The following is an 18,526-nucleotide window of genomic DNA, read 5'->3' on the forward strand; positions in this document are numbered from 1 at the left end:
CAGTGCCTCTATGACCTTAACGCTGAGGTTTCTTATCATTGCACATGTGATTTGATCTGAACCAAGGGCAGAATTTTTCTTGGCTGCTTGGGGAGCCGCAAATACCTCTTCCTTGAAGATTGGGGCATCAAGAGTCTCGTTTTTCGCACCAGTTGTGGGGATTGATAGCGCCTTCCTACCTAGCACCTCGTTCCCCAGCTGCCATGCGCGCGCTAACTGCGTAGCCCGGGCGCGCATAAGCACCGGCATTCACCAGGATGGCTGCCAGGGCGCCTCTCGGTCTGGGCAAGTCTAGCATAGGCTCCGTCCCACGCTCGCATGTCGGGGCACGCTACGCTGGTACGCTGCGCGGGCCTACGTCGCAACGCAGTGCCATTTCCTTTTGGGCCACGCGTGGCATCCTCCTCTCCTGCGAGCTATGTTGCGCCCGACGATTTGCTCGTCGCGGCAGATGCTCTCAGGCCTTCACGAGGGGTCGACGCGCTGCTCAGCAGGTAAATTCTCATTCGTGTGTTCGACTTCGGCCCTTGTGCGGCAGTCGTCGCACCGTAAGCAAGCGTACTCGCTTGGTACCTATACGACCTGCAAGCCCATGAGTGTCACACTGTGCTGCATCTTGGGTTAATAACCCCGTTGTTTTTGTTATCCTGCCTCATGAGTGGTTTCTGTGCCGTGTCGGAGAAAACAATGAACCCGGCCACAGCGTCGTTGCACGCAGCGGTAGTGGAGGACGTCGCATCCCTACACGGTTGCGCTTAGTATGTAAGCCTAGTGCAAACCTATCTCCACATAACTGGCGCCCAACGTGGAGCCCGAACCCACGACCCTGAGATTAAGAGTCTCATGCTCTACCGACTGAGCTAGCCGGGCAGTGTACACCGCCGAGCGTAACTATAGTGTAAACGAAAGGGAATACCTCGATATAGCTTTTGCTCTCCGGAAGTTCGGCTGCTATATTGACGACGTGCCATTCGTGGTGTAAACAGACCACATGGCACCCACCTGGCTTAAGCGATTGCGCGAGCCCTCGGGCCGCCTCGCGCTCTGGGCGTTGACCTTGCAGCAGTATAATTTTGTTTTGCGATACCGGAAAGGGAGTTCGAACATCGTCACTGGTGCCTTGTCGTGTGCCCCCGTTTTGGCATCCGACACTTGTGTCTGCCACTCCCGAGAGCAGTCGCATCAAGTAGACTCCGGGCCCTCTGGCTCGAAAGGCGCGAACCCCGATGGCGAAGTGACTTTCGAGTAGACAGCCTCGGGTGAGGACGCATACCTGGTAAACCCTGTGACATCCGCCGGTATCGTCTTTAGCAGAGAGGAGCTGCTCAAGGCACAGCAGGACGATCCGTTTTGTCAACACCTCCTGGACGAGCTCAAAGAGCTGAGCTCCCAAACGGAGCGTGGTGGTCAAGCGGCCGGGCGCGAACATACAGCTGGTATTTCTGTCAGCGCCGAGTGCCATACGCAGGCTGGTATTGCTGCGGGCATGTTGGACTCGTACCTGCTTGATGCTGACGGCGTTCTCCTGCGCTACGTTCCATCTGAAGAAGCTCTCTAGGAGTATTTAATGGTATTTCATACCCCGCAGACTAAGGAAAGCCACCCTCGGTTATTTTCACGACTCGCGGTTGGCCGGACATGCGAGTGGCCTTAAGAATTTTCAAAAGTTGTGTCGCTCCGTTACCTGGCCTTGCATGAAGCGCAACGCCCTTCACTACGCCCACTCATGCCGCGTGTGCCAATTCGTGAAGCATGCTGCGTTTGGCATTAATCACCAAAAAACAACCACGTATTACCCACAGGCCAATCCGACCGAGCAGATCAACCGAAACCTCAAGCCCTTGCAGACAGCCTTAGCGCAGCAACACAGGGATTGGGATGCCTGTCTTAACAAGATCGGTCTCTCCTTGTTGTCTACGGTCAATCGCTCGACAAGGTACACGCCCGCCTTCCTCAACTTTGGGAGAGAGCTGCCTAACCACATAGACCGCGTCCTACGGGCGAGCGCTGTGAAGGTCAGCCCGTCTGGCTACGCGGCGGAACTGCGCTCACGGATGGACGCGGCACTCGACCTGGCGCATTCCAACCTGGCAAAAGTGCGAGCTAGTCAGAAGACTCAATACGACTGGTCGAATTGGGATGTCCGTTACGATGTCGGCGATCTCGTCCTCAGGCGCAATCACGTCTTGAATGACGCCGCCAAAGGCTTCTCGGCCTCCCTTTTGGCCAAGTGGTTGGGCCCATACCGAATGCAGACCAAAGTGTCGCCTCTGGTATACAAGCTGGCTGGCTCCCAAGAGAGACAAGGCGGCGGTCCAGTTAACGTCTCCAACCTCAAACCTTTCGTTGCCCGCTGTAACGACTGCGCGTAGGGGGACGCGGTCACCGATTCACAGGAAAACGGGGATAACGCTGGTTCCAAACCACACCACCGGTACAACCTGCGAAAACGCACTTAGGCTGATTTTCGCCCCCGGCATGTAGCGAGACGCTATCCCTTCCATGTAACAGAGGGGACATTTATAGCTGCTAAGCGAGAGCCCTGTTACAAATGACAGAAACGCCAACACGGTCCCGAAGGCGCCACTGCTTCGAACTCCGCTGGGAAGGTCACCAGCCGTTTCGTAGCGTAGGTTTCTCAGCTCGCGACTGCTTCTGCGCAGAGCTGATAGACGAGCGGACGAGACGACGGTGAGTTAAACAAGGTTTATGTACAGCATAGATACAGAGGCGTTACCAATTCGGCACTGAGCCGACAGTGTAGAGACACGAAGAGCCGAGCTCTTTTCTCTGACACAATAGTCTACTGCTCGCGAGGTGACGCAGGGTTTTTTTTCATGCACCGGGTAGATTCTTTGAGTCACCAAATGTCCAACCAGAAGCACCGCTGGCTGTGAGGTCAGAATCCTCCAATGGGGTCACTGCTGGACCACGTCATTCTCATCAAATCCGGAGCCGCTGCACGTGGCTGCACCCAAGGACGAGTGACGCCGCCACGCATTGTGTAAGACTCGCCAGACTGGAAGACGCCTATTCTTGCAACGGGCTCGTGGATTGAGGTTGCTCGCTGTGCGTGCGCGACAGATCGGCGCCGCCGCGTGATGACGCCGTTGAGTTGTTCGCGCCAGGTGGGCTCGCGTGCTGGCCTTGACACAGATTGCCTTTTTCAGAGGCATGGACGTTCGTTGGGGACTCGCAGGCATAACAGTCCATCCAGCAGCAACAGTGACGGCTACCTGGCGAGCTTTCTCCCTGGAAACACCATTACACGCGCTGCGCGCGGAATATCTACCTGGTTTGCCGCGCTCCCGGCTGCTCGAGAAAGAAAAGCCCTTTTCCCGGTGGCTCACTCCCTCACTGGGTGTCTTCCGCGTAGTCAGCGGGAGGAGGGAAGCGAACACCCTGTTGGCTCACGCAACCTTCAATCCGACGGAGTGGGCTCTCTTTTTTGGGCCAGCCTGTCTCGCCACCGCGGCTGCACATTCAGTTCCGTTTCTGCTTTTCACCGACTCCCCAGCATTCGTGATGTGCTCCTCCATGGCCCGTACTTCTGAAGGAAAGCCCGCGAGACCAGCCGCGCGCTCGGTCGTTCTGCAGGCACCGGCCGCGTCCATCCCGCCTCCATCGAATGCTCCCCGGGACCCGCCCAACAAGACAACGCCTCGTCGTGAGGTCGCTACGTGGACGTTCCTAAAAGGCACTTAGGCCCCGGTCGCCTTCGTGTCAACTTGTCGCTGGTCCAAGCAACGCAAAGTTTGGGTGGCCTTAGACCCCGAGTCCATCCCGCGTCCTTTCTGCGCACGCATCCTTTCGAAACTGCTCGACGCTTCCGGAGGTGCCTCAATGCCACCTGTTCCTGAGGCCTCCTACTGCGACGCTTGCGGTGTCCTGCTGGTGCACAAGGCTGCCCACCTCTGTTCGCAGGTTCACCCAGCGAAGTCCGGCGGTGCCCCTGCGGTTCTGTTCACTCCGGTGGTGCCACCTTGCCCGGGCCTTAAACCCGCCTTGTCGGCCGACTCCGTTCAGGCGGTCGTGGCGGCGCTCGTCACGGACTCTTCATTCAAGTCGGCCATCACTGCTGCGGTGTTCGCCACTCTCCCACGGCCCCAGGTTCCTGCTGAGACGCCGCCGAACGACGACACCAGGGCCCCTGACAACCTCGTTGACGGTACTGAGCTGGACCTCAGTTTTTTCGGTGTCGGTAGATGCATTTATTACGGCGTCTTTAGGGCGGCCTCGGTTTTAGGAGGAGAGGATGTGGGGATCAAGAGCACCCCCATACCTGACGCCTCGTTCCCAAGCTGCCGCGCGCGCGCCGACATGATAGCTTGGGCGTGTATTAGCACGGGCATTCGCCAAGATGGCTGACAAGGCGCCTCTTGGTCTGGGCGAGTCAAGCATCGGCTCCATCTCGCGCTGGCATGTCCGGGCATGCTACGCTGGCATGCTGCGCGGGCCTACGTCACAACACAGCGCCATTTCCCTTTGGGTGGCGCATGGCATCCTCCTCTCCTACAAGTGATGTTGCGCCCGGCGATTCGCTCGTCACGGCAGATGCTCTCAGGCCTTCATGAGGGGTCGACGCGCTGCTCAGCAGGTGGCTTCTTGTTTGGGCCCTTGTGTGGGAGTCGTCGCACCGTAGGCAAGAAAGCGTACTTGCTCGGTCTTGCGGAGTTCCCTATACAGCCTGCAAGCCCGTGAGTGTCACACTGTGCAGCATCTTGGGTTAATAAACTCGTTGCTATTGTTATCCTGCCTCTTGCGTGGTTTTTGCGCCGTGTCAGAGAAAACGATGAACCCGGCCGCAGCGTCGTCGCACGCAGCGGCAGTGAGGACGTCTCATCCCTACACGGTTGCACTTAGTAGGTAAGCCTCGAGCAAACCTATCTCGACACTGTGTACTGCATTTCAGTACTGCAACTATTGGTACTCTCTCCTATGTATCTGTCCTTAAGTGCTTGTTATAACTCCTCTTTCGTGCCCGAAATGTAGTGCATGTTTCGTTGTAGTGTCCTGCTCATGGCCAATTTCAACTTTTCTGGGTCAAGCGTGTTCCTTAGGATGGCCCAAGTTTTCGCAGTGCTCAGAGTGTCCTGTAGTGAACCGCAGACCTGGATACATTCCTCAGTTGGAAATTTGTTAGCGTTAGCATTTGCCTCCTCTCCTAAAGCAGCGATTCTGCAGAGAAAGTTCCGATTGAGTCACTGGTTTTTCCACCTTTTCAGCATACGGAGCCTGCTCTCCCACAGGCGGAGCAGGTCCCTGTCAACTGCAGGCGTCTCTGCTATTCTTGCGATAAGTTTAGATGTTTGTTTGTGAACTGAGAATATGTACTCTGACCATTCCCCAATCGTGTTCGGTACAGAGTCGGGTGGGGGATCGCGTCGTCTGTACCTTTCCCAGTCAGTGATCACCACGTCTCCTATGATCCTACGTAGTTTTGGTGTCGACAGGGAAATGCTCATGATGCAGTGATCGCTGCCGAGATTCTCTACCAGGTTTGTCCAGTTAGTGTCGTTAATATTACGTGTGAATTTCAGATCGGGGAACGTGTCTCGACTTACGCTGTTACCCAGCCTCGTAGGTGTTGGTAGGGTAAATAATCTCAATCCTAGTTTGAATACGGCATGTTCGAGACGCGTCCCCTTAGGGGAATCTCTCGAATAACTCCAGGTGGTGCTGGGTGAGTTAAAGTCACGCAATACCACTATTCAGTCTCTCACTCCTGCAATGGGGACGCATCTTTAAGCACTGCGCCAAAGTCCCCGTGTTTATCTTTGGGAGGTCTGTATATATTTAACACTGCGGTTTTCACTTTGCCGCTCTACAGAGGAAAGAAGGTGATTATCTGATGATTTATCCGCCAACTTTCTTTGTGCTCAACCTTTGCTGCAATACATTTGCTAACCAGCAAGGCTACGCGGGGATAATTTCGATCTTGTAAACAATATTATCCCTGCAGTTTGACCATCATGGGCCCAACCTCCTGCAAGCATTATACGTCTGGATGAATTGGTACCAAGTTCATGTAATTCGGAGTGCAGCTGCGCACTTGTGAAAAGTGCGACAGTTCCACCGCCAAATCTCTAAATGTTCTACATCTTTATATTATGTTTGGCTATGCTGCATGCTCGTGTCCACGTTGTCGCGGCCCGCTTTGAATGGTTTGTCAGTAACTGGGGTGGACCGGAGCGTTTGTTTAGTGCCCTCTGCAAGCCTTCCACAGCATCGTTAACGTACTGCCTTTGAATTTTCAGTTCTTCTCCTACAAACTCTTTCATTTCTGCCATGAAATGTAAAGTAGCGATTCTTTCCTTGTTTTGCTTGAACCTGCGTCTGCACTTGCTTTACTAGTTGAGTGCTTTCTGATCGACTAGCGTACGGGTCTTTGTTTATCGTTTCCTCGCTCGTTTCTGCGCTATCCTTCATATCGCCTAGACGCTCTCGCACCTATTTATTGCCCTCGGGGGGTTGCCTACCAACCCTGGGTTTTGTATTTTGCTAATTGCATTTTCTAATTTGCTTTCTATTGACGTGATGTCGTTTAAACTCGTTACGCTCCAGTTATTTGAGTTCTAAGCTGTTCAATTTCTTGTGTTAATCTTTGTTCGGCTCTAGAAATTTCCTATACTAGGGGCTATCAATTACCGGAACATTGGGACGCACTGTATTTGCCCAGCTCACCTTTTTTGTTTTATTTTTTTGTACGACCTTTCTACTAAGACCAGTCGTTGCTGCTACTGCTTGTTCTTTCCTGGCATGGGTGGAGCTAGTTTCCCAGCTGCTACTCGGTGTTTTCTTCAAGTTTGGCTTGCCAGGGGCCTCCGCCGGCTTACTGATCTTTCATTGTTGTGGGCTCTTTGATGTTGATCTCGATCTCGATTGAGATCTGAAGCTGGAGCTGGATGTCTGCCATTTCTGGAGCGTTGCTTTCTCTTGTCTGAGCTAAACCAGTGAGGATGTTTCGGCTGGTGTTGCTCAAATTGCGGGAATTCCTTCTCCGCGTAGGTACACTCTGTCTTCGAGGCGTCTCCCCTCGTGATAATCGGGGAGCCACATTTTTCAGTTTCTTTCTGCACGATTTGTCTTCTGTAGCGTGCTCTTCACCGCATATGTCGCAGTTCAGGGCACCTTCGTGCCCTTGAGTAGGATCACACCTTCCACACTTGAAGCACACGTTGTTTGCGTTCGTTGTCGGGTACACATCGGTTCGGCGTCCAGTTAATCGACAAATCTAGCAAACCTGTACAGTAAGCTCGTATGGGTAACAGATCGTCTCTGCACTCATAAAATAGACACACCTGGGGAGAACGTCACTTGTAAAAGTTATTATTACTGCCTTCGAAGAGCCCAGCATCCTGGCTCACTCTATCTTCACCCCTTGTGTCCGTATTCGTAGGTTTGCCATCAGGTCGACCTGAGGGCTTCCGGGTGGTAGTCTGTGAACGATGCCTCGCAGTACGCCACCTGGGTAGGCCACGTACGCATTGAAGGGGTGAATCCGTCCTGTGATTATCAATTGGTTTATCTCTCTCAGCCTACCCACCACTTGTTCGTGTTACATGGACAATTTTATGATGTTTGATCCGGGGTGGACCCACAGCAAAAACTTTCTCCTCCAAAGCTGCTCCGGCAGGCCTCTGTCACTGCCATAGACAGCTCAGATCAAAATAGATTTTTCACTGTGAGGCCCTTGTGTAGTCTCGGGATAACCTTTATGTCTTAGTTTGGAAGGGGCGTTGGGCCTCAGCGTTTTCTGCGCTGGAAATATCGCTTGACTTGGCTGTCCCGTGCTCCTTCTACAGATGGATAGCCTGCTGAGTTTTTGTTTTTCTTTTCTAGTCCCTTTTCGGGCTCTATCTGGCTTTATTCGTGCTTATTTTTTCTTCTGCGTGAAAGGATGGTGTGTCAGCCGTCCCCCGTTCCAGTAAGAGCCAGACCCGCGTCGTCGTCATTCTTGTTATTGAGAGACGTGCCGCTCGATGCTCGCCCATCGTTGCTTGGTTCCTCATTTGACGAGACGCTGCTCGCGTCGTTCGGTTGATGATGGTGGTGGTGAAAAACTTTATTCGTCAGAAAGCCAAAAAGTAAAATTAAAAGTAAAAAATTAAAAAGCAGCGTTGTGGGCAGCCTTCAGGCTGCTGGTTGTGGCGGCAACATGTTTCACATTTTTCCGTTTTCTTGGTCGCCTCCGCTGGCGGCGCGTCTTACCTATACCCAGTAACAATGCCAGAATTACCTGCTCGTTTCCGGCGGCTCTCCGTTGCCCCTTTCTAGTTCCTATCATTCTTCTGCTTCTTGTTCTCTGTTGCTGTTGCTACCTCGTTCGCCCGTTTGTCTCGTTTTTTTTATTGTTTTGGAGGGTCTTCAAACTGTGAGGGTGACCATCTTCTATGGGAACTTGTACCATTTCACTTACATCCTCCGAAGAAGGCTGGTCCACCAGCCGAAACTGTTAAAAATAAATAAATATTTTATTGTTTTGTTTCCTATACTGCACTATTTTCGAAGTTTATAACTTTTATTACGGTAGCCGGAAGAAACTCTGATCATCTATATATATATATATATATATATATATATATATATATATACATGAGGCCCTATTGTAACTGCCCGCTCGTAATAAGTTCACGTTCTACGTGACGCCACACATGCGCATAACAGGGTGTTTCACACTCGCCCCTTGGCTTATAGATGGTGCTGACTGACACTCCTACTTCTAAATTCACATATAACCATCCCCCCCTCCAAAAAAAGAGGATGGAGGGAAGCCCGCTGTGATAGCTCAGTGGTTAGAGCATCGAACGCGTTATTCGCGTTCGATGCTCTAACCACTCGATTACTGCTCATTCTATTACTGCTCAGGGCTGGTTATTTTTTCACCCACTTTTCTTTCTTCCTATTTATATTCCATTAGTTCTAATAACTTCCCCTATACACTCCTTGGCATTACTGTCTGTTAGTTCTCATTATTATTGTGTCAAAACACGGCAAAACGAGCCCATAGGTGTACACTTCTTTCTCTTATTAACAAGGGTCTCGAACTGGCAGACTTGGGAATTGGTGTCATTAGGTTGTATACGAGGGACTATTGATCAGCTGCCTGCTCGTAGTAAGTTCACGTGCTACGTGACGCCGCACATGCGCATAAAAGGGAGTTTCACACCCACGGCTTGGCTTATAGATGGCGCTGACTGACACTTCTACTTCTAAATATACATATAAACCTCACCAAAAAAGTGGATGGAGGGAAGGCCGCTGTGATAGCTCAGTGGTTGGAGCATCGAACGCATTATTCGAAGGTCATAGTTTTGATTTCTGCTCACGGCTGGTTATATTTTCGGCCACTTTTCTTTTTTCCTATTTACATTCCATTTGTTCTAATAACTTCCCCTATGCAATCCTTGGCATTACTGTTTGTTATATCTCATTATTATTGTGTCAAAAACACGGAAAAACGAGTCCTTAGGTATACACTTCTTTCCCTTATTCATTAACGAGGGTCTCGTACTGGCAGACTTGGTGTCATTAGGTTGTATACGAGGGACTATTGATCAGCTTCCTGCTCGTAGTAAGTTCATGTGCTACGTGACGCCGCACATGCGCATAAAAGGGTGTTTCACACCCGCCGCTTGGCTTATAGATGGCGCTCACTGACACTTCTACTTCTAAATATACATATAAACCCCACCAAAAAAGTGGATGGAGGGAAGGCCACTGTGATAGCTCAGTGGTTGGAGCATCGAACGCATTATTCGAAGGTCATAGTTTTGATTTCTGCTCACGGCTGGTTATATTTTCAGCCACTTTTTTTTCTTCCTATTTACATTCCATTTGTTCTAAAAACTTCCCCTATACAATCCTTGGCATTACTGTTTGTTATATCTCATTATTATTGTGTCAAAAACACGGAAACACGAGCCCTTAGGTATACACTTCTTTCCCTTATTCATTAACGAGGGTCCCGTACTGGCATAATTGGTGTCATTAGGTTGTATTGTATACGAGGGACTATTGGTCAGCTGCCCGCTCGTAATAAGTTCACGTGCTACGTGACGCCACACATGCGCATAAAAGGATGTTTCACACTCGCCGCTTGGCTTATACATCGTGCTTACTGACACTCCTACTTCTAAATTTCCATATCGACCCCAAAAAAAGTGGATGGAGGGAAGGCCGCTGTGATAGCTCAATGATTGGAGCATCGAACGTGTTATTTGAAGGTCGTATGTTCGATTCCTGCTCACGGCTGGTTATTTTTTCACCCACTTTTCTTTCTTCCAATTTACATTCCACTTGTTTTAATAACTTCTCCTATACATTCCTTGGCATTACTGCCTGTAAGATCTCAATAATATTGTGTCGAAAACACGGAAAAACGAGCCCTTAGGTATACATTTCTTTCCCTTATTCATTAACGAGGGTCTCGTACTGGCAGACTTGGTGTCATTAGGTTGTGTACGAGGGACTATTGATCAGCTGCCTGCTCGTAGTAAGTACACGTGCTACGTGACGCCGCACATGCGCATAAAAGGGTGTTTCACACCCGCCGCTTGGCTTATAGATGGCGCTGACTGACACTTCTACTTCTAAATATACATATAAACCCCACCAAAAAAGTGAATGGAGGGAAGGCCACTGTGATAGCTCAGTGGTTGGAGCATCGAACGCATTATTCGAAGGTCATAGTTTTGATTTCTGCTCACGGCTGGTTATATTTTCAGCCACTTTTCTTTCTTCCTATTTACATTCCATTTGTTCTAATAACTTACCCTATACAATCCTTGGCATTACTGTTTGTTATATCTCATTATTATTGTGTCAAAAACACGGAAAAACGAGCCCTTAGTATACACTTCTTTCCCTTATTCATTAACGAGGGTCTCGTACTGGCAGACTTGGTGTCATTAGGTTGTATACGAGGGACTATTGATCAGCTGCCTGCTCGTAGTAAGTTCACGTGCTACGTGACGCCGCACATGCGCATAAAAGGGTGTTTCACACCCGCCGCTTGGCTTATAGATGGCGCTGACTGACACTTCTACTTCTAAATATACATTTAAACCCCACCAAAAAAGTGGATGGAGGGAAGGCCACTGTGATAGCTCAGTGGTTGGAGCATCGAACGCATTATTCGAAGGTCATAGTTTTGATTTCTGCTCACGGCTGGTTATATCTTCAGCCACTTTTTTTTCTTCCTATTTACATTCCATTTGTTCTAATAACTTCCCCTATACAATCTTTGGCATTACTGTTTGTTATATCTCATTATTATTGTGTCAAAAACACGGAAAAACGAGCCCTTAGGTATACACTTCTTTCCCTTATTCATTAACGAGGGTCTCGTACTGGCAGACTTGGTGTCATTAGGTTGTATACGAGGGACTATTGATCAGCTGCCTGCTCGTAGTAAGTTCACGTGCTACGTGACGCCGCACATGCGCATAAAAGGGTGTTTCACATCCGCCGCTTGGCTTATAGATGGCGCTTACTGACACTTCTACTTCTAAATATACATATAAACCCCACCAAAAAAGTGGATGGAGGGAAGGCCACTGTGATAGCTCAGTGGTTGGAGCATCGAACGCATTATTCGAAGGTCATAGTTTTGATTTCTGCTCACGGCTGGTTATATTTTCAGCCACTTTTCTTTCTTCCTATTTACATTCCATTTGTTCTAATAACTTCCCCTATACAATCCTTGGCATTACTGTTTGTTATATCTCATTATTATTGTGTCAAAAACACGGAAAAACGAGCCCTTAGGTATACACTTCTTTCTCTTATTCATTAACGAGGGTCTCGTACTGGCAGACTTGGTGTCATTAGGTTGTATAGTCCCTCGCGAGGGACTATTGATCAGCTGCCTGCTCGTAGTAAGTTCACGTGCTACGTGACGCCGCACATGCGCATAAAAGGGTGTTTCACACCCGCCGCTTGGCTTATAGATGGCGCTGACTGACACTTCTACTTCTAAATATACATAAAACCCCACCAAAAAAGTGGATGGAGGGAAGGCCACTGTGATAGCTCAGTGGTTGGAGCATCGAACGCATTATTCGAAGGTCATAGTTTTGATTTCTGCTCACGGCTGGTTATATTTTCAGCCACTTTTCTTTCTTCCTATTTACATTTCATTTGTTCTAATAACTTCCCCTATACAATCCTTGGCATTTCTGCCTGTAAGATCTCAATATTATTGTGTCGAAAACACGGAAAAACGAGTCCTTAGGTATACACTTCGTTCCCTTATTCATTAACGAGGGTCTCGTACTGGCAGACTTGGTGTCATTAGGTTGTCAGCTGCCCTCTCGTAATAAGTTCACATTTGCAAAATGTTTCAGCGCGCGAACAAAGGAAAAGGGACAGGGTAAGCAGAAAGAGCGCTGACTGCAAAAAGGATGATAACAGAGCATGAAGGTAAAACGCAAGCCTAATCTACTCGTCAGTAAAAAAAACACGTGTGACGGCTCCTCTATTGCCTCAAAGCCCAGCCAGGTAATCACTTTCAGCCTGTGATAAAGCAATCGATGATGTGCTTACACATTGATCTCCTAGCAAGTGTATTTTTTTGGCTTCGATAATTTCTCGGGTAAGTGGGTCCATGTGCCTTGCCAATATTGAGCACTGGCCAAAGAGAGGGGTGCACCCACAATCTCGGCAATGAATGCCAAGATGTCTTTGTACCACATTGTGCACATTGTTTTGGTGTTCTCGGTGGTGGTCATTTATGCACCTGCCGGTTTGCCCGACATAGATGCCCCACACGTCAGTGGAATCAAGTCTACAAATCAGGTCGCCACCATGAGGATGCTGATTTCTTGTCGTGTCATCCAGTAGACCAAGCAGACCTGAAGAAGCAAGACTGACACGGCGTAGTTAGAAAGGGGCAGCAACTCAACAGAGTAGGGCAGAGGCAGATGAGCAATGTCATCATTGTCAACAATACCTCCCCGCACCCACTCTTCCCCAAGTGGCTTCTTCTTCTAGATTTTCTATATTTTATTTAATGTTTCTCCTCCCGTTTCGCTGTTTCTTTTTATTCTTTTTTTCTCTCTCTCTATTCTCTTTTTTTTACTTTTCTTTTGGCCCCTTCCCTTCTTTCTCGACAGGCTATAAGAAGACAGGGAACTTGTGTAAATACTGCTATGCCTTCAAAAAGACGGGGTTCCCGTCGAAACGTCGGCACAATAAACAGTTGTTATGTGAAAGCGCATCTACTTTCATATTTATAACCTAGCGGCAACCGAAGTCATTCTTCTGTATATATATATATATATATATATATATATATATATATATATATATATATATATATATATATATATATATATATATATATATATATATATATATATATATATATATATATATATATATATATATATATATATATATATATATATTCCAGTAGATCTTCTGTGAGTGGTCACAACGTGGTTTATTTCGACGTTTTGGCCTACAGTCTGGCCTTCATCTCAATCCTAATGAAGGCCAGACTCTAGGATCTCAAATCAGAGGGCAAGGAAAGAGGAAAAAAGACAGAAAAGAAAAAAAGACAAAAAGTAAAAGAAAAGAAAAAGAAGAAAAAAGAGAAGAAGAAGAGAAAAATAATATATGGTGGACTCCTCTCAGGCGCCCCCCTTCCACTCTTCCCTCCACTTCCCCCCTTCACTCTTCCCGCCACTTCCCCCTTCATCTCTCTGCCCCTTCTCCCCTTCACCTTTCTGATGTCAGCGGTCTGTGTATGTTTCCTTTCACTAATGCATTCCTCCCGGCCAGACGGCGCTTCCTGGCACTGGTGGTTCGGTTTTTGGCAAAAAAGAGCTTTTTTAGGAAGTTCTAAGTCTTTAACTACTCGGAGTCCCGTAAACAATTCGTCGTGGAAGGAGGGGTGCCGTGTGTTGTGTCAAAGGCTGGTAAGCGGGCATTTTAGGAAGTTCTAAGCTTTTAACTACTCGGCGCCCTGTCAACATTTCATCGTAAAAAGAAGGGTGCCCCGTATTGCGGTAGAGGCTGGTAAGCGGTCGCAATGCGAATTCCTTGCCCGCTTCTGGATTACGCGTGTAGTGGGGGCCTCCCGGCTGTGCACATGGTTGCTGTTGGGCATGTCATGCATGGCACAATTGATTGGGTAGTAAAATAAAACAGAAAACAGACGACAGCTACTCTTAGGAAGAGTAGTTACACTTGGAATTCTTTTGGGTTGTCCAGTGCCCTTCGCAGCTGCAGTGCCGTGAACTCAGTTACTATTTTCATCGTAGCCGTTAGTGTTTTCTAATGCTCTAATTGCTGCAAGTGTACCAGTATTTTCATTTATTCCTCTATCGAGGGTGTTAAATCGGTGGATAAGGTATGACTCTCGTTGTTCACGTTCTCGATTTGATTTAAATGCCGTCTCTAAGAGCGTTACTGATAGTCTGTCGAATGCATGGTCGGGAAGATTGAGATGTTTTGATAGAGGTAGACTTGGGGCTTGTCTCGCACGGGCTCTGTGATTATTGCAGCGAATCCTAAATGGTGTTTCTGTTTGTCCGATGTACTGCCTACCACACACGTTGCATTTCAGTAGGTATACCACATTAGAGAGTCGCATGTTAGGTTTCCTCGTATGTTAACCGAAAACTTGGATTGCGTGCTGGTTGCTTTGTCTGTTTCTCGCATCGCCTTACATACAAGACATCGTGGCTTTAAACAAGGGCGGCATGAATTATTGGGGGGTGATGTGTTATTTTGGAGTGGACAAGGGTGTCTTTGAGGTTACGTGGTCGTCAGTAAACGACGCCTGGAGCGGATGGAAATGCGCGTTTCAGACGTTCACTTTGTTCCAGAATGTTGTAATGTCGTTTAAGGATTTTGTTTACATTGGGGAAGTTTGTGCTGTAAGTCAAGCAGAGGTTTGTTTGTTGTGGGTCTTCTCGTGGTGGTAGCTTCATAAGTAAGTCTTCACGCTTTAGTTTTCTCGCTTTTTGAACAGCGTCATTATTTACATGTGGGGGGTATATTTGTTTCTCGAGCATAAGTTTTAGCCTCTGTGAGCTCGTGTCAAAGTCAGCGTCTCTAGAGCAGATTCGCTTAAACCGGTGAGCCTGGCTGTATGGAATACTGTTTTTACAGTGGCGTGGGTGATCACTTTGGTAATGGAGGTATTGCTGCCGATCCGTTGGTTTACGATATAGGGTTGTAGAGAGCTTCTCTTCTTCTATCGTTATGGTAACATCAAGAAAATGTACGGTAACTTGCGAGTATGTGTGTGTGAAGTGTGTGAGTGGGCATGGCGAAATGCACCAAGCAGCAATGCTTACCAAGCTCTGTCACTTCGTTATGCAGGCAGTCCTTCTCGGAGGCTTGTTCTTCGAGCCCGCCAGCTATCAAGAGCCCGTCTTTTCCCCAGAAATCAACTTATCTCAGTGAGCCGCACCATTCATCACAACTGGACCAGTGCACGCGTGGTTCAACTTCCCTGCCGTCACCGACGACATGGCGCTACGCTCTGTGACGTCATCATCGTTGGCACCTATAAACTCCGGCCCTCAGCGGTTCAACTTCAGTGGGCATGGCGAAATGCACCAAGCAGCAATGCTTACCAAGCTCTGTCACTTCGTTATGCAGGTTGGTTGTACGCATTCTTCTGTTTGTTCAAGCAACAGGTTCTTGGTTGTTGTGCCATGCCTACGCACCTGCCTCGGTATTTTATACGACTGTTTTTTTTGTGTGTGCAAACTTATGCTCTGTGGCGATATTGAGTCAAACACTGGACCCGATATTCAAAAAATACTAGATAAGGTTTTGGAAGGGCAGAAAGAAATTCTGAAGAGTATCTCTGATATAAAATCGGAACAAAACGCCCAACGGGAACCATTCACAGCTGTCCTTCAAAAAGTTTCTAACCTAGAAACGCTTCTTAACATCATGAACAAATCTACTTGCAAGATTGATAACTTTGATACAAGTTTAAATGAACTAAAAACATCGGTAGCAGATCAGTCGGACAAGATAGTCGATATAGAAGACCGTAGTCGGCGATCAAACCTAATAGTGTACGGCCTCACTGAAAAACCCAACGAAACTGAGGCCGTCTTAAGAAAAGAAGTAGTGGATGAACTGTCTTGTAAAAAACTTAATGTATCCTGCAACTCGATTGGTCGTATACATAGACTTGGTAGACAAGCTGGAAATCGTCCCGTAATCATGTATCTTCAGGACTTCACGGAAAACCAAGAAATATTAAAAAACGCAAAAAAAACTCAAAGGAACTGAAATGTATTTTCAAAATGATTACTCCCGTTGCACACTGCGTCGACGTAAACTACTGTGGGAAAGTGGAAAAATCGACAAAGCAAATGGAAAAAAGCCATATCTTGTACACGATAAGTTACGGATTGATGACGACACTTTTATGTGGGACGATAGCAAGAACATACGCGTGAAGGTTTTAACCGTTCCAAAGCACAGTTAGTGCATGACAAGCCCTTCGCTGATGTAATCAAAATTTGCGCCTCCTTAATATTAATGCTCAAAGCATTGTTAACAAAACTTTGGAACTCGAAAGTATCTTGTTAACCTACGCACCCCACATCACCGTTCTTACGGAAACTTGGTTAAACGATAATCACTCTGATGAAGATATAGTACCGGGAAGCAACAAAATAATTAGACGAGATAGACCAAATAGAGGTGGTGGTGTCGCTGTTGTCTTGAATACTCACACAACCACTATTCTTTTAGATCGAATAGAAGATCATGAAAGCTTATGCCTACAGTTAAACGTTTTTGGAAATACAATTATCTTAATTGCCGTTTACCGTCCCCCGTCTTCAGAAGTAGAATTTTTAACCAAGCTTCATGATTACTCCCTCAAGCATTCCAAAAACCACTTGATTATTGCCGGTGATTTTAATCTCCCGAACATCAACTGGGTTAAGTTACGCTCTCCATGTTTTAGCGATCAAGTTGTTTTTGATATTATGTTGGCGTGTGATCTTGATCAAGCAGTAGGAACTCCAACATGCGTTCAGGAAAATACGGCATTCATTCTTGATCTCGTTTTTCATAGTAAAAGTTTCTCCAATGTATATGTATCTGTAGAAGACGGTCTGTCCGACCATAAGCTTGTCCTTTTCTCATGTTCTGTAGTAGATCTATCTGACCAGGTGCCCTTACAACGAAAAATGTTTAAAGACTTTAGTAGAGCTAATGATGAATCTATTCTCGACTATCTTGATTTGTCTTTCGACGGTTTTTCAGGCAATGATGCTAATTATCTGTGGAAAAAGTTCCAGTCGCTGTGTGAGTTTTGCCTCGAAAACTTCATTCCCAACAAAACTAAAAAGTCAAACCACAGAAACTCTTGGATAACCAGAGAAATTATTCATTTAACGCGCAAGGTTAAAAAAACGAAAAGGCGGCAACCCAAAGGCCCGCTGCTTCAAAAGTTAAAAGATACACTTGCTAATAATATACGCGCAGCTAAACTCCATTACTTCTCGGTGACCCTGCCACAGTTCCTATAAAGTGATCCGGCAAAATTCTGGCGCAAACTTCAGCCTAAGAAACAAAAATCAGTCGAATGTATTAAGCTCGGAGACGAGATTATTCGAGATTCTAAGCAAATCGCGATTGAATTTAACTGCTATTTCCACTCAGTGTTTTCTGACCCGTCCGTGTGTGCCAATTCAAATGATAACGGTATTAAGGTTGATCCAGATTTCATAACATTTGAAGGCATATTTGCCATGCTTCTTAATATCAAATCTAAAACATCATGTGGCCCAGACAACATCCCTAATGTATTTCTTCGTCGCTACGCCCAGTCACTTGCATGTTTCCTGGTGGTTGAAATTTTTCGCTCGTCCTTGTCGCAAGACATTGTCCCGAAAGACTGGCTCATCGCCCGGGTGGTCCCAGTGTTTAAAAAAGGAGATAATGCCATCGTAACAAACTATAGGCCCATATCACTAACTGTGTCGTGTTGTAAACTCATGGAGCACATTATTTCGAACTACATTTTGAACTTCTTAGATGAGCGTAATATTCTGTCACCATTTCAGCATGGGTTTTGTAAGGGCCTTTCTACCACTACTCAGCTTATCACTTCTATTCATTCGTTCTCTGCTTTAATTGACAAATCAGGCCAAACCGACGTAGTTTTCATAGACTTCAGTAAAGCCTTCGACAGAATTTCCCAATCAAAGTTAATTTTCAAGCTTAATTTACTGGGTCTTCCATCTACAATCGTAAACTGGATAAAATCTTACCTGCATTCCCGTGTTCAATTTGTAGATATAAATGGCTCTCATTCAGACTTCCTTCCTGTTAACTCCGGCGTCCCCCAGGGAAGTGTTCTGGGACCATTACTTTTCCTGATTTATACTAACGATGTAGTATCATGTGTTAAAGAAGGCGTTGAAATACGATTATTTGCAGATGACTGTTTGTTATCCAGCACAATTAATTCTTCTAATGATCAGCAAATTTTAAACGATAGCCTTGACGCAATAAATAATTGGTGCGACCTTTGGGA

At 47.2% G+C, this 18,526-nt stretch overlaps 1 protein-coding gene and 1 non-coding gene across 2 annotated transcripts; one reads left to right on the plus strand and one right to left on the minus strand.

Annotated features, from left to right (window-relative positions):
- Positions 1–797: 797 nt before the first annotated feature.
- TRNAK-CUU (transfer RNA lysine (anticodon CUU)) lies at positions 798–870 on the minus strand. Its single transcript has one exon. It is a non-coding gene; the product is annotated as a tRNA-Lys (tRNA).
- Positions 871–1,694: 824 nt separating this feature from the next.
- On the plus strand, positions 1,695–2,372 carry LOC142803218 (uncharacterized). Its single transcript, XM_075888314.1, has one exon. The coding sequence runs from the start codon at positions 1,695–1,697 to the stop codon at positions 2,370–2,372; it is 678 nt and encodes a 225-aa protein (XP_075744429.1).
- Positions 2,373–18,526: the final 16,154 nt, after the last annotated feature.

This window comes from Rhipicephalus microplus, chromosome 3 (assembly GCF_043290135.1).
Source record: "Rhipicephalus microplus isolate Deutch F79 chromosome 3, USDA_Rmic, whole genome shotgun sequence".
Taxonomy (NCBI): Eukaryota; Metazoa; Arthropoda; class Arachnida; order Ixodida; family Ixodidae; genus Rhipicephalus; species Rhipicephalus microplus.

Excerpts from the sequence above, each read along its gene's own strand:
- LOC142803218 (XM_075888314.1), top strand. The coding sequence starts at position 1,695 with ATGAAGCGCAACGCCCTTCACTACGCCCACTCATGCCGCGTGTGCCAA.